The sequence below is a fragment of the Juglans regia genome, chromosome 14, assembly GCF_001411555.2.
Source record: "Juglans regia cultivar Chandler chromosome 14, Walnut 2.0, whole genome shotgun sequence".
NCBI lineage: Eukaryota > Viridiplantae > Streptophyta > Magnoliopsida > Fagales > Juglandaceae > Juglans > Juglans regia.
In genome coordinates, this window is record NC_049914.1 from 2,469,038 (window position 1) to 2,495,080 (window position 26,043).

Genomic DNA, 26,043 nt, shown 5'->3' on the forward strand with positions numbered 1-26,043 from the left:
AGTATTAGGTTTTCTCATCTTCCATGACATATCCATTTTACCAAATCAATTGAACAGCCGCAAAGGGAGAAGAAAGATGGCTTGTGCCTCCATTTTATTGATAAAGAATTATATGCATCAGTTACTATTCACTTTCATATTTCATATCTATATATTTTTTTTTATATGTAGAATGTGATAGTGAACAGTGATTGATGAAAAGAATTTATTTTTATTGAATGAGATCCATAGCCAGTGCAACCAATATCCGCTCATCAAATTCTTAATGAGAAAAGTTATCTCTTGATTGATTTATGATATGATTGTTGTGGATAGATTCATTGTAATTCTCTTTAGAATGCATGAGATAGTTAATGAGTTCAAATATGGCAAGTGAAAAATTATGACCCTTTTAAAAATTTGATAGTTAAAGTTAGAGAAATATTATTTTTATATTTAATTTTCTTATTTCAAACGGTACCATTTGATTATGGGATTTTAAGTGATTTTGATTTAAGTTGTTGGCTTAATAAATAAGTTAAATGTGTCACATCAAATGTTATGATTGAAAACGATCAAATTCAAATAGAAGTGAGTATCGGTTAAAAAATTTTAATGGATAAAGAATATAATCTATGATAGTTGGAAAAAAATAAATAAAATTAAAAGAGAAGGATTAAGGGAATATAGATTAAAAAAAAAATATTGACGTCTTGTTTGTTTTTATAGATAAGATGAAATGCATTAAGATAAAAGTTAAAAGTTAAATAAAATATTATTATAATATATATTATAATATTATTTTTATTTTAAAATTTAAAAGAATTAAATTATTTATTTTATTTTATATAAAAATATGAAAAATATATAATAATTAAATAAGATAAAATGAGTTGAGAAATCTTGTAAAAGTAAAAATTGTAAAAAAAATAAATAAATAAAGAGTTAAACTTGAAATTATGAATGCTCCGAACATGAGCCAATTGGGCCTGAAAATTGTAAAAGCCCATCCCGGAAAAAGCTAGGACTTTTTTCACTTAAAACGACACAGTCCAGTGACCAGGTGAACATTAATAATGACTGATCACTTTCTCGGGAAAATATTTTCTCCATTGCCTTGCCTGGTGAGAAAATCCCACTGAGCAATAGAATGGCAGCAACAGGGGGATTTGTGGAGACAGACAATGCAGAGGCCATAATCACAAGAATTGAGCACAAATCTCGAAAGATAGAGAGCCTACTAAAGCAGTAATAAATCTGTCACTGGACTTTGTTTAATTTTCGGAGAAGCCCTCTAATTTCATTGATTCTACAGTGAAAAGCCCTAAAAAGTTTCGATTCATTGTCCGTACAGATCTAAACCAGTTGAAGCTTTGAAAACTGCTCTCGAAGGCTCGCCTCCAATGACCCGAGACGAACGTTGCAAGGTTTTTCATTCTCTCGCTATCTCTATAATTATGTTTTTCTTTCCTCGTGTTGGTTCCCGTAGAAATTGTGGAAAGAATCGTCTTTTTGGTTTCTGTTATCACACCTATTAATTTTGTAAGGTTGAACTCCGTCTGTACAAGTTTCAGAATCGTAAATTCTTCGTTTTCGCTGTATTTTTTACGGTAACAAACAGACATCTTCGTTTGTTCGGCAGATTCTCCGGTGGAGTGTGGAAAGCATAAGTTTCGAAGTTCAATTTGCTTTCTTTGCCTACATTTTATCGACAATCAAACGTGTTCTTATTGTTGTGTTCATGTTGTTGTTGATTTAGTTTCTAAAGAAAATGAAGAGAATTTGATGTGATCTAGGGGTTATGCAGTCGGCAAATTGGATAGTGGTCCATCGAGCGATAATGGCTATAAAGGATGTGGACGGGTTGCTTTCTTCTTTGGATGCCGAGTACTATGATATCCTCATGAAGTGAGTCCTCAAACGGTGATTTACTTTACATTCACGATTTTTTACATTCTTTTTAATATACGTCGTATCTCAAATATTTTTTTCAAGTTCAAAATATATATTTACGATAGTGCTGATTATGCTAGATTAGGAGTTGTTAATTATGTTAGTTTTTTTTTTTTTTTTGTCCTTTCATCTTCCCAAATAGCACTTGAGATGCCATATGGGTACATTTAACAATTTACATTGGTCAGTATTAAACAGGTGAGTGCTTTAATTAGCAGTTCTTGTTCTCTGATTGGCAATATACATTTTGCTTTCGCAATGAGCCTAGCTTAATTAGCATCTCTTCCTCTTTTAGGAATGGGGTGACAAGTAATTTTGTTGGTTCAAGACCCATTTCGGGGAAGGGCTCCTCTTACTCTTATTTTTCTTCTTGCGACCTGAGTATAGCATTGAGATCTCTTTTGAAGGCAGTCTGTAGTCATAAAAGGCCTAGGCCTAAATACTTCAATAATTTAGATCGACAAATGTGAGAATCTCTTCCAATTGAAGTAGTGAATTATGAAAACCTAGGTATCATGTTGGATGATAAATCGATCTGCATGTACTTGTGGTGGGCTTTAGGGCAGAAAGTTTTGATCATGGTGTTTGTTTATGGAGAGAAAAAGGAATTGGTATTTGTGGACTGAATTAGACTTTGAAAGGATTGTATCTTGATGGCTAAGAAGTTGCTGGAATCTAGAATTGGGATACAAGAAAGTCTGGATATATCGGAGCTAAGATTTTTCTTTTTTATGAGTAGGAGCTAAATGGTTCTTTAAGACTGGGGTGGAGGCTGTTTGATAACTAAGAGTCAGAGAAATATAGGGAGTTGTGGGTTTGTGATAGCGTTAGGGAAAACATTTATTTTGGGGTTGTAATTAGAGAAGAAAAGAGGAATTTTGCTACAATTTTCAAAGGGCTGCGCAAAAAGTAACATTGCAATGAAGAAGAAGGAAAGGGTGAAAGGGGGAACTTCCATTAATTAGTCTCAGAAGTACTTTTACTTAAAAAAAAAAAAAAAAAAGTCTCATGATTATTTATGGATATGGAAGCATATTAATAGGACTTTGTGACTCAATCTACTTGATGTCAGGACTCCTAATTTGACTAGTTAACTAAAAACTTGACACAATCCAATAAAATTTGAACTTGTATTTAAAGAAAATAACCCAAGACACTAATGCATTGAAAATTTTGAACTCAATTCAGCCGCCAAAATATTCTTAAGTCACGGTAAATGCAAAACATTATTAGCCCATATCTGATAAAAACTAGCTATAATTCATGAAGCTAAAGATCCATGTTAAAAGTTATTTTTTCAGCCTAGATTCTAATGTTTTGACCTTCAACTCGTGGCATCTTTAAAGTTGTGAAGTAACAATAAATCGATCTTCCGTAGCTGCATTAGGGAGCAGGGTTCCTGCTCCTTGTCGCCCCATTACTTGCTTTTCCTTAACTTTATTTTATATGGTCTTTTGGAAGTTTAATGTGTATGTTCAGATCGTTTTTGTGGCATTTGATTTGCATGATACTTTTTTCCCTTATTTATCCATCCTTTTCTTTGAATCCAACTCTCTGCCAATATGGTCTTTGGCCACTTCTCTCGTGCTGCACTTTGTTAGACATATTCTAGACTGTCTCCAGACTATTTTACCAAAGTTGTCCTTTTGGTGAAGCATCTCAACTCCTCATGCCTATATAGAATTTGCTTCTTTCCTTTTTTCTTTTTGGTATCTTTTATATGTATAAAAAATTGTAATTAAAAAAAAAAACTGAGTACATTGAGTGTACAGGAGAATCTTCTAACGAGTAAGGGATCCAAAAACCAACAAAGCAAGTAGAAGAAACACTGCCAATAACAGTACTCCATTCACGAAGAGTTTAAACAGATAAAAGAAAGAAAGATTTTATCTCAATTCAAAGACTTCACAACACCCTCGACAGTTCGATTATTCTTCTCTCCAAACCACCCGCATAAGTTAAAGATGACATGATATGTTTTAAAAATTTAACAATTTGGTATTGTTGGTATCATTGTCAGGTACTTGTACAGAGGGTTGTCTACTGGAGATCGTCCCACATGTGATCAGTGCCTTCGCATCCATGAAAAACTGACAGAGAGAGCTGGTTTGGGATGCATACTACGTTCCCTTGCCGACACCGTGAATGCTGTTTAATTTCTCCACACCTTCCATAAAAAAAGATGTCGTCATTTATTGTTATCGTCTTGTATATGTAGGGCAAACTGCAGCTCATAATGCCATATGTCTTAGCTGTAAGAACTTGCAGAAAACTTCAGTGTAGAATAAATTGCATCTTTGTTGTAAAATATCCTGTTTTGCAAAGGTTTTTGTTTATGTTCCTTGTATTTTTGGAGTCCTTCAATCCCTTTTTCCCCCTCCTCTCGTATGTCTTGGTTTCTTTGATCTATCTCATTTTTTATGGCTGCCTCGGTTTCCCCTAAATGCATAATGATTGATACAAGGCTGAGTTTGTGTTATGAACCTTCTGGATAACTCTAGTAAAAATGGAACAATGAAATGGAAATGGATGAGAAGGAAACAAATGATAGACTCATATATTCATCACTGTGCTTGAAGATGATAATGGGTATTTGAGGTACCCTGCCTCCACTGAATGTTCGTTCACCAGTATTTAAATACAAGATTCAAGATATCCCTTCTTCTCTTCCTTCCTCCCCCTTATATGATCGGCACAAACCCGATCATATAATTTTGCACTAAGAAAGTAACTATAAATAGCAAATTTCAGAAGATAAATTCTTATCACCCATTCAAAGATAAATTATGTTGGTTACTTTCACACCAAAAAAATCATCAATAGTAGTAAAAGAAAATACAAGTAATTCTATAACTACCAAATACAGAAGTTGGTAGAACACAGTGATGGCAATATGTATGAGTCATCAAAACTACGTTCAGAAGTTGAATGCAGCTTCTCATAAGCAAAAAGCTTCAAGATTTCATATGCACAGACAGTCGTTGGTGCAATTAGTTCTTCCAAGGGACGTACGCACCTGGGGAAAGTAAAATTGTTTTGCCCACTGGTAGATCAGTGAATAATTACGAGCATTGATTCAGGTTGGACCTTACCCACTACCCGCATCCAAATTATTGCATAAAAAGAATGTCGAGTGATCAATTCATGATGTGATCGGTTGTCGTTTGAGATGATCAATATATAATAATACTGGTTGTTGCTTTGAGTAGATGAGTGTTGAAGATGAAGTCGCAACGTCATTTGTAAATACTAGAAAGTAGAAACGACATTATGATCTCATTCATATGCCACTCTGTTGATGCTGAATGTTGGGATTTTTTTGAATTTTTTATCCTTTTTCTGCGATCTTAATGAGTACCCAACATTGTCACACTGGCAAAGTATGATGATGATAGCATTATAATACGGTGGCTAGTATTTTCATTGCATTATTATACATGTGAGAAGTTGGTAATTATATTATGCAGATCACATGATAATTAATGAGGAAGCTGCCATTTTAATTAAGGTGTTGCCTATTATTAAAAGGACCCAACAACTTCGATCCCCATCAAAGAAAGTGTAATGTTACATACAGTTATAAAGTATACAAGCGTTGTACAGTCATTTTGAAAAAGAGTGAAGTCTGCAATTAAAAAATTAATATATTTTCATGTGGATATCGTATTTATTCACTTTTTTTAAAGTGATTGCATGACGCTTGCCCACTCACAACTACAACTATAACTTCGCTTAAAGAAACTGGGCTTTAATGGGTGGTGATGGTATAAACTCTTGGTAGTAAATATGATAAATAGCCACTAAATGGTGGACATCATGGTAAGTTTGATTCTGTCTGTCACTAACTCCTGGTCAAGGAATTAGCATAAAGTGGACAATCCTCCATATTCTATAGTTTGTTGCTGTTGAATAAGGAACAGCTGCATCTAATCGGTTCTAATTGCCAACCATTTTACACACAAAGATGCCATGCATTCTTTAATATAAGATCAACACAATCATCTCAGAACAATAAATTATAAAGCTTCCTTTTTAATTGTCCCCAAGAGTCTATCTCATTGTAGTACCATTCAAGTCATCCTACTTTACGCTCAAAAAAATAGAAAAAAAGTAAAAGTAAAAGAGAACCCATCCTAGTTGACATACATGAATGAGCACACAAAAGTTCTTTATCTTGTCCCCCTTTTGCAACTTTTTTCTCTATCTAGACTTGACATAAGAAAAACAGATATGCCCAAGACTTGACTTAATAAAATTCTATCATTATGATTCTCCCCACTTCCTCCTAACGATCACAATGCCGGCCTTGAATCGACTACTTGGCTTTACTGCAGTTATGATCGTGACGCAGGCACATCGGATGGCCGATTATGGATGGGCAATGTCGCCCAGGGGTAAATGGGTACGGGCCGTTGGACATGGGGGGCAACTCGGTGGCGGTTCGGGCCAACTGGGGCAGCCACGGTGGAGGAGGAAGGGGGAGTGGAGGAGGAGGAGGAGACAGCCACACGCTCACATGAAGGGCACATGGTGAGTGTTGTGGGAGGGTTCATGTGCATGTAAAGCTGTGGAGAGAGTTTCAGAGCTCTAAGCTCCTGAACCTCCTTCTGCAGCCTCCTGTTCTCCTCGGTTAGATTCTCACAACACCTCTTCATGTATTCACAATCTACCTCAGTCTGCTTCAACTTAGTCCTGCATCAGTTCCACAAAAAGGAGGATTAATATTGAGTTCACCGAATTCTGCAATTACTGCAGGAGTTCTAAGCAAACAAAAACTAGTTATCCTCTCTATTTCGAATGAAATGAATGATATCTATTTAATGCAAAACGTGAATCATTTCGATTGATTTCACTTATTAATATATAACATGAAAGGATTAAATTATCTAATATCTTATCATAAATGAATTCTGAAATGGTTAGATCCTCCTCCCTCATTCTTCTGGGTTTTGACCTATACCTATTACCCGGTAGGATACACAGAGGCCTAACGCACGAAGAGATCATACATATCCAAACCCATCATAAATATTGCTGTGGGAGTTCTATCCATGAGTAATATAGGTATAAGTTTTAAATAAATAAATTTTATATGAGTTATATTAATAAATAATAATTTGTTTTAAATTTTTTTTTTATGAGAAATTATATGAGGTTTATCTATTTAAGCCTCGTTTATTTTTGTAAATGAGATAAAATAAATTAAGATAATCGAATATAATATTATTATAATATATTTTTTTAATATTATTTTTATTTAAAAATTTAAAAAAATTAAATTATTTATTTTATTTTATATATAAAAATTTAAAATAATTAAAATAATGAAATGATATGATCAAAACTTTTGAAAAAACGAGGCTTTAAAGCTTGCATGGCTCTCAGAAATCATTTCTCTACATTTATTGCTACTGCCAATACTTGGAGAATGGAGAGAATACTAGTATTGAAAACAGCGAAGATCTTGACGTATCTCATTGAATGCAGATGACAAGTCTCGCATGAAAATCAATTAAAGAAGGAGAGAGTAGTCAGTAAGTATCAAGTATGTTACAAAAAAAGGCATCGAAGTGAAAAGACCATTCCAATTGCTGTGTCCTTTATTCAACATACCAAGAATACCCCTGACTCAGTATAGAAATATCTCACCTTGCCCTCCTGTTCTGAAACCACACCTCCACTTGTCTCGGGCTAAGATTCAGCTGCCTTGCCAAAGCCAGCTTTTGCTTCTGAAACCACGTTCCCATAACAAAACCACCACGTTCAGAATTCACCCTCATTTCGCCGAGAAAATAAAACAAATTGACATCTTATCACTCGTAAATCACCCACAAGAAAAGGGTAAATCACTTACCGGATTGAGAGTATTATGCTCCTTGAAGGTCTCCTCCAGCACCAGAGACTGCTCCTTGGACAGCCTCAACTTCTTCCTGGACGTGTCGCAGCCACTGCCGTCTTCCTCGTCGCTCCCGCGAGAGCATGAAGTCCTCTCGGCCTCGTTTTCTTCTCCGTTTGGCTCCGATCTCTCGCCCCTCTTCCCGCTTATGCTCGAAACCGTGCTGTTCGGCGAAGAAACTCCATTTTCATCCTCACAGTCCACCATCGATGGCAACCGGTTCACGTCCACTCCTCCCAGGAACGACCTCGTATCTGGGTTTCTGTCTGTAAACAAGTTTCTATGTGAGTTTTGAAGGAAATCTTCTCGATAAAAGTTTACGTCGAAGACTTTCTACACGAGGAGGCATTGCCATGAAAATGGCATTTCTATAATTGAAGGCATTATAATGGCTATTTTGCAAAGCTTAATTAAAAGTTGTAGGTTTGGATATGTAAATCAAATCTTTAGGTTGTTGAACCAATACTTCTATCTTGATTTTATCTTACAAATGCAAAAACCGTAATGGTTATGTAGAAGTAGAACATGATTTTCCACATCCCCATATAAAAACAAAGGCTAACGATGCAAGGGATACGTAGAACATGAATAGAATGGCTAGGACAACGAATCTGAGGCTGAAATCTTAAACCTTTTCGGTATAAACAATCTCATCTACTAAATAAAGATGACCAAAAGGGAATACGAAAAGGAAAAATACAAAAGTCATTTGAGAAAAAAAAATATTCAGAGAAGATAAAGGCAATTCCGATATTTCAAAACCAATCTTGAAATCCTTCAGATTCTTAGCCTTAAAAATAAGATATGAACTAAATAGAGACCAAAAAAAAAGTAAAAATATTTAAAGTTTACCAGGTAACTGAAACAGCTCATTCCATGGACCCTTCTGATCAGTATGGTTTTGCACCAACTGTGAAGGCTTGTGGATGGGATTATTTTCCCAAGAACCCTGATTCCCAGTACCACAACCCAAGCTCAAACTCAAACCCAACCCCAAACCATCATCTTTCTTACCCATTTTCTCTCTTTCTCCCATAAAAACAGCAACCTGCAGAGAGTCTCTCTCTCTCTCTCCCCCTCTCCCTCTCAGAACCCACCAAGCTTCTTTATTTTCTCCATCAGATATCTGAAGTTTACGTTCTGATCCTCAGCGTTTGGATTCTGAGAAAGCAAAACGGAAAAGAGGGTAGGAAAATGACCGAAGTTTTGGCAGGTGTGGTATCACACGCCCTTTTTCTTTTCTATTTTTTTTCTGCAGTGGCAGTAGGAAAGGATGGATGGGACTATATATAGATAGATATAGAGACACAGACACCCACATACACAAAGGGTATAGATTTAATGATGACTTGTGTCAGGTAGGCTATTGGCTCAATGATGATATAATTGGCTTTGCTATTAGCCTTAGCCAGCAGGCTTTGACACAATCCCAATCAGATCCTTTTTAACCATGGTTAACTCTATATTTAACCCTGGTCAAAAATAGAAGACACGAGAGAGAGAGAGAGAGAGAGTTTTTGTGTTTGCAAATATGTCTTTGTCTGAGCTTTATTACCCACCTGTTGGAAAGCGGCTTTCTCGCTCGTTGAACGTTGACTACGAAGACCAAATGGGGGATTAGGATTTTTCCCCCGCACGCGCGTAAGATCACGCGTATGATATCATGATCTCATTATTATGATGATGGGTGGGGGGGAGATTCATGTGCCATCATTTTGATGTGGGACTCTGTACATGTATGATGGGACCGATGACATGGCCTTTTGACCAGCATGCCAGCATCGAATCAACGAAGCAACCCGAGAAGTGTCATTCAAAAGTGGGACCCCAGAGATTGTAGTCGGCGCGTGTTTTGAGATTGCGGGAGGAAATTACGTTTAGAAGAAAAAGGATACGCAGTTTGGGCCAATCAGAGGTATTGATGTGTTTGGGAGTTACATGCAAATGCTACCTGCGTGCGTTTCAAGACTTCAATGCTCCATTGATAACCCCCCCACCTCCACATTTATTTTGCTCTGTTTTCCTAAATGTGAAATTGAAACCCTTGATTTAATTACTCAAGTATTAAATATCAACTTTTGTCGGTTAATAAAATTTCATTATTATGACTTTCTTTCCATCTCATTTAAAAATGCTGATGTGTTAGAGATTAAAGATTTCGTTTAAATTCGAAGATAAGTTATAAATAGTAATAAAATAAATTATAAATAATAATAAGATTTGTGAGTTAAAATTATTGAATAGTAATAAATAATAATGAGATAAGTTGAGATGAATTAAGATAGACTGTAAATGCAAATGAGGCTTAAGAAAAAATATTATTTATATTTATAATTTTTATTTTATAATAATACGTACTCATGCATCAATTATTGATATATTAAAAATTATAAAATTTAAAAATAAAATTGATAGAATAAATCTGATAGGTCTAAAATTATTTTCTAAAAAACAATTCTATAGAGAAATAATAAATGAGTTCCTTATTTGAACATTTCGAGTGGTTGCAATTTCCAGCCGTAATGTCTACCCCATTTAAATGAACAATTATTAGAAGCACGAACCACAACAATCTCGTCCTTATTTAGACTGAAAAAATTAACATGGGTAAGTTCAATAGATCTGACCCACATCTCCCTCTACTTGCTTTTATAAGTAGTAGAATACTATAATGTGTTGCAATTATGCTTATGGGACAAATAGGGAATTCACGTTGTATTATAGTAGAGGTTTTGAATTTGAATTTTTACTCTACATTTTATTATATTTAATTAAATATTTTATGTGTATGACTTATTTATTTGTGATCATTTGACCCATGCATGAGAATAGTAGAGTTTTAAGATATAAATTAAATAATAAAATATACATTTTCTCATCATAAACTTTTAAAACAAATGATGATTTCACATACACAATCGTTTTTTTAATGTATATGTATAAACTATTTGTGAATAAAACTTATTGAAGAATATAAACAAAAATGAGAATTTTCAATGTGTAACCGTCTAGAGTAAAAACATATGGCCGGCCGAGATATATAGACGTGGTCGATTTAAAGAAGTTTCAGGAAACACATGAATAACTAGAACTTCCACGATAACCAAAAAAAAAAAAGGGTGCTTGAGAAATTAATCAGCTCATAAAACGACATGCATGTTAAAAAAGGAGAGGGCTATTATTTAGCACAAATAGTAAGAGAGACAATAAACAATAGGACAGGAAATAAAATGTCTCTGTCAATCGAAAAATATGTGGAGCATGAGATTCTTTGAACTCGAATATCAGGATATGTTTGGGTGTCAAATTTATTTTAATTTATTTTAAATTAATTATTGATAGAATTTTTTTATTTTTTTATAAAAAAAATTAAGCTATCTTAATTTATTTCATATATTCAAACACATCATAATGAGATTTATTAAATATTATTATTCATAAATCAACTTAGATAATATAAGATTATCTTAACATCCAAACGTAGTTTAAATAATAACGTATCATCAAATCAATTATCTCCCAAAAAAATACTCTAATATATATTATATAAGAGTATAGCTATTTGAATGCTTTTATACCATTCACAATCACATAATTTAATTTATAAGATTTAAAATTTAAAATTATTATATCAATATAATAAATTATATATGGCCAGAAAATGAGATATGATGTAAATAAATTTAAATATAGTTATTCTTATTATAATCCTATAGTATTTTTTTTTTATTTTTTTATCGTTAGAAAATAAAAATAAAAAGAAAACCCTGAGAAGAAAATAAAAAGTGCGGGACTATTATAGTTATTATGGTTGAAAAAAAGTTGTGACAAGACGAAACGAATAGGCAGTGTGACGGAGACAGAGGAGTTTCATCCCCACCCACCCACCAAATCTTTAATAAAATCTAGTAGCGTGATTTTCACGTGGTTGCCTCTCCCACCCTCCGAACTTTTGGACCCAAAAAAAAAAAAATCCCACCACGTAAGCATTGATTCATTCCCTCTTTTCCAACACACACGTATTATTATAGAGTACTTCTACTCATCTGCCCATATACTCCATATACACCACACACCTGATGATGATCTGGCATTTAATTTATATTTTTTTTAAACGCATGCGTTTTGGTTTACCTAAATACCCAAAAGAGGTTTCATGGGATTTCGAATTTTTTACTTCCCCACCCTGCACGTTCTTCCTCCCCGCTTCACCCCTCCGTCTGGCAGCTTCACTGTCTGGGCCGCTGCCAGCTTCGATGAGTAAATTCTGGATGTCCATCAAAACCATCTTGGGATCTTCTAGGAGATGGCCATGGGACTAAAGAACGAGACCTGGATCTTATTGGAGATTTTGAATGAAGTCGACCCCTTCTCTTAATAGAAGAAAAGTTCCTAGCACCTTGGGCAAAATGTCCACCTACTCCCTCATGTTGCAGGTTGAGATCGTGTGAACATGGGTTCCATAGCAACATCATGAAAAACCTGCGTGAGCTTCTCACTATGCCTCAGTCCAACCACTTTAGAAATTCTTGAGTCCCAATCACCATGTATAGCTTCTAACCGACTAGGGATCCTCTCTCTGCCACGCCCCAAAATTTAATCTAGAATTTTTGGGCTATAGATCTTGGTGTCGACGGGGTGGAGGGATTCGGCAAAGGGAACATGGATGGAGAGGGATCACGGGGGGAGAGGGATTCGACTACTGGACCGGACTTAGAATGGACCGGGTTTTCCACATCATAAGCGTGTGGTGTGTGATCCCTAAACCGGCTTAGGAATAGAATTTTCCATTATTATATATTATATAAATTCTCATGTATTGATCTATTCTTATTTCATTTCTTTAATCCCCACGCCATCTTGCTAATTAATGACACTAATCAATACATTCAAACTCGTATTTGCTAGTAGGTTTATAGTATTGAGTAGTCCTATTTGATAGTAGGCTCATAGTGTTGATGTGTGTTGTTTGAGATTTTTTGCATCACGTGTCATCTATAGGACATAATTTAATTTGTAAGATTTAAATTTTAAAATAATTTGATTTGATTTAGATAGTAAAATTATTTTTAGTGTAAATAGATCTAACGAATTATACGAATTTACATCACTTTGTAAATTTATTTTTATATATTTAATATTCATCAATTTTAAAATTTATCTTTCAAATAAAATTATATCGAATGAATGATATTTAAGATAAAGTCATTCAAAATAGGCGAAAGAAATATACAGGCAAAGCCTAGAGAATCAAACCCATCCAATTAAACTCTCTTGTTGTTGTACTATTATGTGCGTATATGAGACCCACATGTCTCCATTGTAATGATTTTTATATGCTAGTCTTCAGTTCTTTCTATTAGAGGGTCAAATATAATTATTTGCATGAATGTCCTAATCTAATTTCTTAATGGAAGCTCCCAAATATCCAATCCTTTGTATCTAAAGATTATTTGAAAATCTAACAACAAACATGTTTAATCTTCTTTGTCCACACTTTGAAAATCAGATCTATTTGCGTGTCTATTTATTTAGCTCACTTAATAAACCGTTGACATGGCTTGGAAGTCATCACTTATCATAAAAAATTATTAATATATTGATTTTTTTAATTATAATGAATTTTATAGTAAATAATATGTTTACACGTCGAATTATACATAGCAAAATTATAATTATTTAAGAATCACGTGTATATATAATACATGATCATTTCTTACTTTTAAAATGATAAATTTGTACGTTGTTTAATAATGTTTCATCATCACACAAAAAAAAAAAACATAAAAAGTATGATAGTGGCGCAAGTATATAATTATTTATTTAAATAGAGTTTGGAATTGATTTTTTCTTATTCTTTATTATTAGTTCTGTTTGGATTGAGAAGTGATCTCAATTCATTTTATTTAATTATTATAATTTTTTTAAAATTTTCACACAAAATATAATAGACAATTCAATCTTTTTAAATTTAAAAATAATAATATTAAATAATAATATTATAATAATATTTTATTCAAATTTTAATTTTTATTCCAACTCATCGTATATCGATTCATGTTCAAACAAAGACTTAAAATGCTGACAGATTATCTTCAAATAATCTATGTAGGATGAGTTTATTAAGGCTGTAACGATAATAAACCTCACGAGATAATTGGAGTTTAAGTAGTAATTATACGTAATGACGTTACAATTTATCGTCTATTGTTTGGTCAGAAAAAGACAAGAGTGTCGATGTAGTTTGAAAGGAGTTAAACACTTTTGTGGGGACCAGGGAGAGTGGGAGTCACGTGGGGAACATGCACGAGTTCACGTGCACCAACACGTTGTGCTCGGCCACGTGGAAGCACGTGGTCCCATGATTGCACTCGTGCGTGTCACATTGTCTCTGCTCGACCGACCACGCACTTCTCTACAATCATTGGATACTCTCTCTCACTTTCTGGGATTCCATGACTCATAGCGTTCAAAGATTGAGCTTCCTACTCTCACGCGCATACATTGGAGCTTGCACCACACGTGTGTCACGCCCTTCAAATAAATTGAAAAATAACATCATTGACACAATGATAGCAGCCAACAAAGCAAGTTCATTTTTATTTTTTTGGTGCAAAAACTGTAAACTAATACACCATCGTATTTAATGTTTATAAATTCAGTTTTTAATAAATTATATGCATATTAACTTTGTCAAAAAAATCTATATATATATATATACTATTCAAATTGATATATTATTCTTCCTATTTAATGAGAATAATTTGATTGTTTTAGGAATCAAAATACAATGATGATAAACATTACAGCTTATTTTCTTAAGAAAAATAAAAAAGTATCAAAATTTATTAATTAGGAGGTAATATTGGAAAAAATAGTTTTGCAACACATAAATTAATATGTTATCACACTACTTATAGTATGATTCATTATAAACTAAAAAAATAAAAACACTAATAATTTTTTAGCATATTTAATTTAGAAATACCACGTCAAAATTATCAAATCAAACGGTGTGCTAGTTGGGTAGAAAATAAAATTTGTAAATAGATTTTCTAAAGATTCTGTTTGGATACATAAAGACTCTTAACTCATCTCATATCATCATTATAACTTTTTTAAATTTTCATATAAAATATAATAAACAATTCAACTTTTTTAAATTTTAAAATAATAATAATATTAAAAAATAATATTATAATAATATTTTATTCAACTCATATAAAACTATCAAATTTCATCTCACTATACAAATGAGAAACTAATTCAGAAACTAATTTAGGTATTATGGGAAGAGAAATGCATGATACTTGCAGTCGTGAGTGTGCAAGTGCCGTGCAGTCGCTTTGAAAAAAGTAAATAAATATGTGACTCGTAGGAAAAGAAATTAATTTTTTAATAGTAGATCTCACTTTTTTTCAAAGCGACTGCACGGCGTTAATGCATTTCATGACTGTATGTAGCATTACTCTTATGAAAAAGAGTATCCCAACCGCAGGAAACACGAGTGTGTAATATATACGCCAAGGGTAGCATGAAAAGTTAGCAAAAAGTATCCATCTTTTCTCCATACATCACGCCTCAGATATATTTAGATATCCACAGAGTTCTTTCATATACATGATATTGACATGATCTCAAGATAAGTCGAACCACAGGCACAAATTTAAAGCTAGCTTTCACCCAGGAGTATCTCATGCAAAGCTTTTGCTTTTTCCACAACACATGAGTACTCCAGGACAGCCGATTAAAGTGAAGTGGATATATATGGATCTTGGTGTCTCTGTTGTATGCGATATATTAAAACATGTGATATTGTTTTAAAGACATGTTAGTTTCAATGAGATTCTCTGGATTTAAAAAAAAAAATTCTCGTATTCCATATGCATCATTCAAAATGTATATGGTGGTTGAACTTCATGCATTCCTGTCATATATATGCTAATGCACCATATCTTATGCATCTTCCCCATAAGAGAAAGCCCAAATTTATATATGAATATCTTCAAGTCATGGATCTGTGTTGTATGCATGCTCAGATTGATTTTATCTTCGATCAAGTGTTAAAAGAGAGATAGACACAATATTAAATAGAGAGAGATTTGCTATTCATTATCCTCACACATCATATATCACACTTATTTTTATTTTTTAAGTTTTTTTTTTTTTTTTTTTTTTTTTTTTTTAAACTAATTGAGTTCTTTTACTCATCATCTATCTATCCATCACACATTTGGTAACAGAAAAAAATTAAAGAAATAAAAATTATATGTGGTGTGTAGTGTAAGGATGATGAGTATATTTTTCCTATTAAACATTTATACTGTTAAGAAATTATATACTAGCAATGTAAAAGGTTATAAAATTAATCTACATGATGTGTTATTTTTTTTTTTTTTGAATTAGAAAAATTCAGTCAGAGAGGCCGTTTAGAGAATATCTATATTTTATGAGTTGTAAACGTTATTTATTATAGATATTTGCATCAAAGGCCACCGTGGCCATAATCTCATCTCTTGGTTAGAGGGAGATCTCTTCCCCGGCATGCACATGCACGTGGAGGAGTACATGATAGTATATACTGCACATGAATGATACGGTGGTGATTGCACGTGCAGGTGTTATTTCAAGAATCTAATACACGTTGCTTTTTTGCTTGCTAAAAGTGTGCATGTTAAATGTATGAACCACGGCTTGCTTTTTCGAGTCACGTGATAGAACTATCGTTTTTCATCCTTGCGGATTTGATTCTTGTCTACAATAAATATCTTTGTGTAATTATCAGCTCATGAACTATTTATTTGAAAACTGATTGGAATTGAGAAATCACAGTGAAATATTGCTGAAGATAAGCACATGGATGATGAAGATGATGAAATAGTTCAGATTTTATAATGGGGAAGCGTTACATATTGGGGCTGGGTGAGTCCTTTTTCAATTTAGATCTTTTTTGATTATGCAGTTCAGATAAAATGAGATATTTTGTTAAAAATTGAATAAAATATTATTATAATATTATTTTTATTTTAAATTTTAAACAAATTGAATTGTTTATTATATGTTGTGTGAGAATTTAAAAATATTATAATAATTATATGAGATGAGATAAAATGAAATAATTTAATTTTATATAACCAAATCGACCTTTAAACACACCTTTGAGCGAGTAGGGATGCAGTAGTTCTGGATCCTATCCCATTTTTGGAGGAACAATCCTCCCATAAATTCCCTTTAAACCTTCCCAAAAACAAAAAATAAAAAAGATATATGAATTAAATAAATGTTTACTCAAAATTTACATTTTAGCAAGACAAGCACACCGTGTTGCATGTGAACTCTGATAAATAAATCCTCAATACAATGTCAATCGAACCAAACACATGATTCCTATACACCACCTGAATTTTGGGAATGAAATGATGTAGATACCCAACAATCGTTCACAGCCAAACATTAAATACAAGAAGATGGTCAGATGTAACACCTGCGGTCCAAAGTCTGGTACAACAGCGTTGCAGCAGCATCTTTACCTTCGTCGTACTAACACTGACCAAGTACTTGGGGACTAATGAAACGCTGACAGGATTCTACCCGGAACTTCAATTAAGATGGCTACTGAACATGGGGATAGAGATCTTGCTGTTCCGTCTTCATCATCTCTGCAAACTGAGAAAACAGTTCTGTTAGCCTTATTTTCAAGGGATCAAAAAATTAAAAGAAATTTTATTTACAGTCTTCAAGTGAGAATTGTAGTATTTAAGTAGAGATTGCATGTACAGACACATTATTAAATAAGAAAAAATATTATTTTAAGAAGAATAATTTTATAATTTTAAAAAACTTTAAAGTTAAAATAGTCTAAACTTACATTACAGTCTCCGAATGAAGACTGTACCTAACATTACTCTAAAATTAAATGGGATACAAAATATGCAAATCCATCACAAAATAAAAATATGTTGATTTCGGTGCATCTTTTTATTATGATGTGGTGGGGAACTTGTCATAATCGTAACAAAAGCACAAAGCACATCCACAAGCAACGACCACTCTCCTTGAACATCATAGGCTCTTATTTATGGATCTTTCACATGGCTCTATCACGCGTGCATCTTTTCTTTGCTGTACTGACATCTCTTTTTTAAATCTACTCTCTAAAATATTTCAATGAAAACCAAACCTAATATACAGCAACCAACCTTCAATTACATGATGTACATCATTTCCGGGTAAAGTAAAGACACCAAGAGTCAGAACCTAACAAAATGCCCATTCAGCAAACAGAGACCGAACCCCTTGTTATCTATAGCTACACTTAGGGATGTTTGGTGATGTTTTCCATCTCATCTCATATTATCTTATCTCATTTTATTCTCAAATATCACTCAAATACAAATACTTTCAAACTAATCATTACAAGTTTTCCAAACTTTCAAACAAAATATAAAAAATAATTCAATTTTTTCAAATCTAAAAACAAATACAATATTGAAAAATTATATTTTAATAATATTTTAACTTTATAATATTTTTATTCAACATTTTCTCTCTCATTTTCCAAAACCCCATAAAACTTCATAACTCAAACCGTTTTACTACTATTCACAAATCATTTCATTCAAACCGTTTTATTACTATTCACAAATCATTTCATTACTATTTACAGATTTCTCATCTCATTTCATTCTCTAAGCATCTTAGTATCCCTGGTGAAAGACGTTATCCACATCATTTTATCATGTTTTAGTAGCCTCACCAATCATCTGGTGTGATTGCTTCAGACTACAAGAGTTTAGAAGTCGATATCAACAAACGAAATGTGAGCAACTCTCTACACATTACCCACACACCAAACTCCTTAAATTATGTTATATGCTATCACACCTGAAAAACCCCATATGGGACCCAAAAAAAGAAAGCATTTAAAAGGCACGGTAATTTACGTTTGCTGTTGAGCACTGGCTTGTTGTATCAACTGGGAATATATGTACTCGTCAACCCTCTGTTTAGCCAAAGCCAACTTTTATACACCCAAAAAGTTTCAAAAAGAAAAAAATGAGAATCATGATAACATATTCATGTTCTCTACAGAAAAGATTAAAAATAATCAGCCTCTGTTTTCCCATACGAAAAAAGGAATCCCACCCTTTTCCAAGATATCAAATTTTAACCATTTCGTATAATATAATCACTGTTTTGTACTTCATACAGCATTCTTGATATTAAAACTTATATTATATAAAGCTACTAGTCAACCGCAGACCAAAAGCTATGACTAAACCAACAGTGCAACAAGCTCTTGCTAGTCCCTTTTCTTCCCTTCACACTAGCACAACTATCCTCTTTCTTAGTTCTTGCATAAATGAATTATCCTTCTGCACGGTTTCCACTTCTATTGCTTCTTTTTGGGTTTATTCTTTGGCCAGGGAGGGGGCTAATTAAAGGGTTAATCTTTCTGCAAGAGTTTTATCTTTTTCCAAACTGAAAGTAAAATTATTATCTTCAAATAAGAATATATGAAAAGGACATCACAATTCATACTCTAAAGGGGAACCCATTCAACAAAAGAAACTGTTTGGCTAGGAAGAAATTGAATACTTTCATCAGATGATGTCCTTTATGGAAGTAAAATATCTTTCTTGCTGCATGGTAAAAAACTTTAGTTGTTGTGGGTGCTTGAGACAGAGCTAAACTTGTGATCATGATGTAATTGATATAATATATTCATGAAAACTTGGTAAAAAAGAAAGAAAATTTGTTTGGAAAATTCTTCAAATTGGAGGGGAAATGGTCCCACATTGGCCTAAGCTAGGTCCAACCGTTGCTACTGGTAACCATTAGAACAGGCAGCACATTATGAAGCCCAAGCCCCTACCTACCTGTGCCTAGTGATGGGATTCCATTGACAATGATGTTTTCCTTTGATCACGATATAACCAAGAAAGATTAATATACCTGTTGAGCAATACCGCCAAATTGAATTTGTCTATGTTTTTGTTCACCTTTCCCACCATAAACCTGCAAAAAAGAAACCCATAGAAGCTGAAACAAATCCAAGGTCCTCTAAAGTTTTATTTCAATAATTAAAGCTACACTAAATATATGCCCTTCTGATATTTATCTATTAACCATCAACTCTATCCTCACGGTAAGAATGTATACGTAATGGTTGGAAATAGAAAAACCCTGAAATTTGAAACCAATGTGTCAAAGAGTCCTATTCAAGTAGAGAGATATTTCTTATCAACCAAGTAGCTCGTGTGAAGTAATGATTTGTGGGTCCTTAATAGCAACAAGAAGCAGTAACTTTCTTCTTTTTTAAATGACACGGAACCTCACTATGGCAAGGCCTTTTGAACACACATCCCTGAGGAGTGTCCGTGGATACACGACCCCAACTGCCAGAACCGTATATCAGGTTATCTAAAGGAACTCCAAGTGCAAAACTGAATTCAGGATGTCCAATTCTACAGCACATCCCAAACCTGTCCTTCGATCACTAGACTACACCCTAATGGGTACAAGCAGTAACTTGTTCCTCTCATAGATTCCTAACTAGGCACAACATGCAACTTCACGATTAGAGATCACAACCTCAAGACTTTAAGATCTGCCTACCTTGATCATTGCTTCAGACTCATTTCTAACACTTGATATGTTCGAGCCGCACCTGCCAATCAGCCCACCAACCAGTGTTTCCAATATCACCATCTCAAAGGTTACATAATCAGCTGCAAGATTGGTTGTCCTAAAGATGATGTGGTTATGACAAATATTAAAACTTGATAGAACTGCAACAGATGGCAGTCAAACTAAAGGAGTCATTTGATATGGGAAAACATCAATAACCTGAAGTTGGGTCCAGATATTGTTGGGGTGGTCTGATTGATGTATAATTGTATGCTGGGCTAATAGAAATCACTTGTCGTGGTTGGTTTTCTGTAAATAACATGGATTAGAACATGATTGTAAACATTAATTTCAAAAAGAACACTCTGAATAAACGTCTAAAAGACAAAGCACTGTCAATCAGGTTTCAGTGTAAGACCTTAGTTGAGAACCAATTTCTTCCAAAGCCTTCAGTACTGCAGGAACATCACCTGATATCTGTGTTTAACAGAAACCGTATCATTATTCATTATTAGCAGTAGAAAGAAACAAAAGAGGCATATATAAGCATGAATAAGATGAAATGAATTAAACTTCATTAGCACAACAGAATGGAAGTCTTGTATTTTAATGGCTCAACACCTTAAATATTAACGGTATGCAACACCACATCAAACATCTTTCAACAAATGACTACACAATGGATGGAGAAGCTATTTTCACCTAATTTTTAACAGTTACTTGGAATGCTTTTGCATATATTTATTGCACTGGAAATGCATCTAGTTAAAACAATGAAACTAAGCAAAAAAGTTTTCGTTCCTCATGTTTGACAAGGTTATGGAGGTAAAATAATTATAAAAAACCAAATAATAAAACATACTCTACCATACCACTGAGAGCATTAATTTTAGTTCCATTCAGCATTGACACTATACACAAACTCACCTGTACCACTCGATCAGATTCATGAACAGACGCACACAAAGGCAACTGATTCTGAGCAAGAACCGTAATTGTGACACCACAAGAATTTCTGAATTTCTCAATGTTTTGACCAGACGTCCCAATTAAAGAACCTGCTTGGGACCCAGCAATCAAAAGCCTTATTGTATTGGCAGCCACATGTCCTGCAGCAACTTTTGTCTCTGTAATACTATCATCTTCCAGTAGGAAGGAAAGATTTTTATTTGGTTAGAGCCACCACAGCATCACATAAAAAAAAAAAAGGTTGCATGACTTCTTTTAGGGGCGTAGTTTTTAAATTTCTGCCCACAAGTCTTCCAATTCTTATTGTGTCATCAGTAATTGTGGACATGGCTAGTAGCCTAGTACACACAATGACAGCCTTTTCCAGAAAAAAACAAGATGCTTCTATACTTGAGACAAGACAGAGCCCAAACACTCCAACTCATTATCCCATGTGTAACACAAACCCAAGGCTGCCAGAATGTGATAAATATAATTTGAAAATGATATTTTGAAGAATAAGAAATGGTTGACGGTTGTCTACTTGAAGAGGATATCTTGTGGAAGGGAAAGTCCTCAAACTTCATGTTTCAGACCTCTGCCATTAGGTTTCTGAAAGACAGTTCAATAATGCTACTACGAAAACTATTATAGATGAGTTGCATTCACATCAATGCTCTCAATTCTAAACTTGATTCTTGAGTGATTACATTCACCAAAGTGAATAATATCCTTTGGAGACCAAGTGGCTGGCCACCTTATTAATATCACACTATCTACGGGTCCAAATTTAGCATGTGATATAGCTTTTGGTGTTAAATATAATCTTCAGAATAAAAGTTTACTTAATTGCTTCCCAGTGACCACACATTGAACATTATCTACTCTTTTATCACAAGTAAGCATCTCGTTTGTTTATGCAAATGAAATGAGATGAGATTAAATGAATTGAGATTAAAGTTAAAAGTTAAATAAAATATCGTTAGAATATATTTTTTAATATTATTTTTATTTTAAAATTTAAAAAAATTGAATTATTTATTTTATTTTATATAAAAATTTAAAAAAATTATAATTATGATATGAAATAAAACAAGACAAGACGACAGTAATTGTAAAAACAAACGAAGAATATCCAAACACAGACAATTAATTGTAGCTTTACGAGTTACGAGCTTCCCGTGCAAATTATTAACCGCGCCTCAATAATCTACAGTGTATCGTTTCATTTGCAAAGTAAAATGTTAGCCAGTTGAATGTTTCCCTTTGTACCCCTCTGCCGGTCTGCCCTCTGGCCCGTCTTATAAAAGAATTACTCTAAAAGAATTAATTATATCAAGTCACAACAAAAAATTATTGAAGTTCGCAACCTTTTCCTAATTTCTTCTCTCTAAATTCTCCGTGAAACCTAACTGAATACACTCAGGAGTCAGAACCTGAAAAAAAAAAAAAGAAAAAAAAAGCTTACTGCGATGTCATCGGCGATTTTGATAGTGGCCTTGGTATCTTCGCGAATCTTCTGGATTCGGAAACCTTCCTTACCGATCTGCCTCGACGGAACCACGATTCTAAACGGCACGTCCGGCGCCAACTTCTCGCGCCGCTTCGCCGCCGATTCGTCAGCCAACGCCGAGGAGAAAAGCTCGTCCTCTCGGCGGCGTTTCCCAACAGATGATTGTCCAGTTCCTGATTCGGGAATTGGCAAGTTCACCGGTACGGGTACGGGTACGGGTACAGGTACCGGTACCAACGGTTGCATCAATGGGTAACTGGTTCACGGGGAATTGGCCTGGTCGGGCCATTGTTAGGTGCTCAGGGAAGGAGAACATTAACGAATCGCGAAAAGTATATATAGTTAAGCGATAGGTTTCCAGTCAATTTACCGAAGTGCCCTCGTCGATATTGTTGGTTAAAATTCGCAATCACAGTCAAGTTACATTGTGTCAAGCAAATGCAAAGCTCAGCTTGTATGACATCCCCAAGAATCCTTAAACCCTAAAATTCCTGAAAAAAACCTATCCAATACCACCCGACATGCCCATCCCCAAGTCTCTGTTCACCATCCTCACCCACCACTTCTCTACCACCAGAAAGCCCCCAAACCTTTCCAAGATCCCCTCCAAATACAGGCCCCAAGCCATCAAAGAAGCCCAGAAGGCTCTCACGGAGTACCTCCATACCACCAGGAACTTACCCTACACCTTTGCCGAGCACATTGCTAAGAACTCCATGTTTTCGGTCTCCAACCTCATCGCCAAGCTCGATTTCTCGCCCTCCGATTTCTTCAAGAAGTTCCAGAGGCTCCTCAGGTACCATCCCGTCAATGAATTTGAATTTTTCTTTGAAAGCATTGGTATTTGTTATGGTGAACTTAATGGGTTTTTGCCTGCCAACAAGTTCTTTTTCTCCGAAGATGGGACTGTTTTGAATGCGGCTTGTGCTCTTTCGGGATTTGGGTTTCCGTGGACTAGGTTGGGGAAGTTGTATAAGGACGATGTTTCGATTTTCAGTAAGAGTTCGGAGGAGTTGAAGACTAAGCTATGTGGGTTTAAGGGATATGGATTGAGCAATGTTTCCGTGATCGGTATTTGTTTAACTTTTCCGCATGTGTTGGGTGGGGAAGATGAATTGGGGGATGAAGTTGACGCATTGTTTGATGATTTGAAAAGGGTCTTTGTAGATTTTGATTTGGCGAGTTATATTGAGGGAAATGTGGATGCTTGGTATGAGGTCTGTAGGAAAATTCGGTTGTTTTATGATTTGGGTTGTGAGAAAGGAACGGCAGGGGAGCTGATGGGTAGGAGCAAGCACGTTTTCCTCGAATACCCAGAAGAGGTTTTGGCCCAAAAAGCGGAGTACTTTTGTAGATTTGGTGTTAAGGAGGATGCTGGTTTGTTGCTACTTCGGCTCCCAGATATTTTGAAACTTGACTTGGAAACACCGGTGATTTCAGTGCTGGGATTCTTGAAACATTTCGGATTGAACTCAAGCGAATTAAGGTCCATTGGTCAGAAGTACCCTTACGTGTTGGGAAGAAATAAAATGGCTAATTTGCCTCATGTGATGAAGGCTTTGAATCTACACGAATGGTTCTTCCATAGAATTAATAGTGGTAATCATCAATTGTTAGCTAATTACGTCCTTATTGATCCTGAAGAAGACTTGGATAAGGAATTCGGAGATGGCTTGGAGAAGATCCAATCTTCAAGAACCCCTACTCATACTATGAATAAATTAAAATTCTTGCATGGGATTGGGTTTGGCGAAAATGCCTTGACCATGAAGGTGCTAGCTCACTTGCATGGCACTAGTATTGAGCTGCAGGAGCGGTTTGATTGCTTCCTTTGTGTTGGTGTGGAATTCTCAAAGCTCTGCAGGATGATAGGGTCAACGCCAAAGGTCATGAACCAAAAACCAGAAACTATTGAGCAGAAAGTGAACTTCCTCAACCAGGAAATGGGAATCTCTTTACAGTACCTAGATGTTTTTCCTGCATTTTTGTGTTTTAACCTAGAGAACCGGATTAAACCCAGGTACAGATTTCATGTGTGGCTTGCAGAAAAGGGTTTCTGTACAAAAACCTATTCCATTGCAAGCATAATAGCCACAAGTGAAAAGAATTTTGTAGCTCGCCTTTCTGCAATTCATCCAGATGCTCCAAAATGGTGGTCTGAGCATTACTCAAACAAAAAACCATTGGGGTCATAGTTGAGTTTATACAGCCTCTTAGTAGTTTGCTACTTTCTAGGGTTTACAAAATTAAAGATGAATTTTATGGTGTCGGAAGACCTGTAACAAAACTCACATGCTTGGATTGATCCATCTGGAAGTTTTGTAAATTAATATCAAATCCCCAGCTAACAATAGCATTACTAATTATTTCTGGATACAGGCATCAACCACTGCCGTTATTGATTTCCAGTGTTGTCTGAGTTAATTGCCCACAGAAAGCGCCTGAATGGGCCTCCGATCTTTTTTTTTGTCTTGATAAGTACAATGTGCCTTCGATCTTACTTTAGCATCTGTAATTGTTGAGGATCCTCCATCATCAGAAGTAAGTTTTTTCGAGACCCTTTGTAGGCAATTTGTATATTGTACTTACGACCATTGCATTGTACTGAATGATTGGTCCCGCCGTCATATTTGTGAATTATTTTTGTGTAGCTTCTGTATCTCTCTGTATGTTTATCGTGAAAAGATCGGGATGATATTTAGTGCCATCCAACAAACAAACTTTCAATTCCAAATTACCAAGTTACCTCTCTCTCTCTCTCTCCCTCTTCTCTCTCAGCCTATTATACTTGCAGATAGGGGTGTAATCGGTCCGGTCCGGTCCGATTTTGGATAAAATCTATGACCGAACCGGTATGTACCGGTTTTGTATTTTTCAAAACCGATTACGCACCGGTTACCCTCCTAAACCGGTACTTCCGATTTTATCGGTTTCCGGTCCGGTCCGGTTTTCCGGTTTTTTTAAAATGTAAATTTCACAATTTGTCATTAAAAATTTATTTATAAAAAAAATTGATTTAAAAAAAAACTGTTTTATACTTTTATTAATATATAGACTATATAATAGTATTAATATTAGACTATTAGTATAGTTATAAATTATATATTAGTATTAGTTATAAACT

At 34.5% G+C, this 26,043-nt stretch overlaps 3 protein-coding genes across 3 annotated transcripts; 2 read left to right on the forward strand and 1 right to left on the reverse strand.

Moving 5' to 3' along the window:
- Nucleotides 1–1,048: 1,048 nt before the first annotated feature.
- LOC109016452 (actin-related protein 2/3 complex subunit 5A) lies at nt 1,049–4,279 on the forward strand. The gene is made up of 4 exons (XM_018998866.2): nt 1,049–1,227; nt 1,334–1,406; nt 1,787–1,887; nt 3,953–4,279. Exons 1-4 carry the CDS (start codon nt 1,130–1,132, stop codon nt 4,086–4,088), a joined length of 408 nt encoding a protein of 135 aa, XP_018854411.1. The 5' UTR covers nt 1,049–1,129; the 3' UTR covers nt 4,089–4,279.
- Nucleotides 4,280–5,935: 1,656 nt separating this feature from the next.
- Nucleotides 5,936–9,096, reverse strand: LOC109016442 (homeobox-leucine zipper protein HAT3). Its single transcript, XM_018998856.2, has 4 exons — nt 8,681–9,096; nt 7,787–8,094; nt 7,582–7,661; nt 5,936–6,624 (listed from the first exon to the last, which is right to left on the reverse strand). The coding sequence occupies exons 1-4, from the start codon at nt 8,862–8,864 to the stop codon at nt 6,267–6,269; spliced, it is 930 nt and encodes a 309-aa protein (XP_018854401.1). The 5' UTR covers nt 8,865–9,096; the 3' UTR covers nt 5,936–6,266.
- A 13,781-nt stretch (nt 9,097–22,877) lies between these two features.
- LOC109016414 (transcription termination factor MTEF18, mitochondrial) lies at nt 22,878–25,637 on the forward strand. The gene has a single exon (XM_018998829.2). The coding sequence runs from the start codon at nt 23,441–23,443 to the stop codon at nt 25,112–25,114; it is 1,674 nt and encodes a 557-aa protein (XP_018854374.1). The 5' UTR covers nt 22,878–23,440; the 3' UTR covers nt 25,115–25,637.
- The last annotated feature ends 406 nt before the right edge of the window (nt 25,638–26,043 follow it).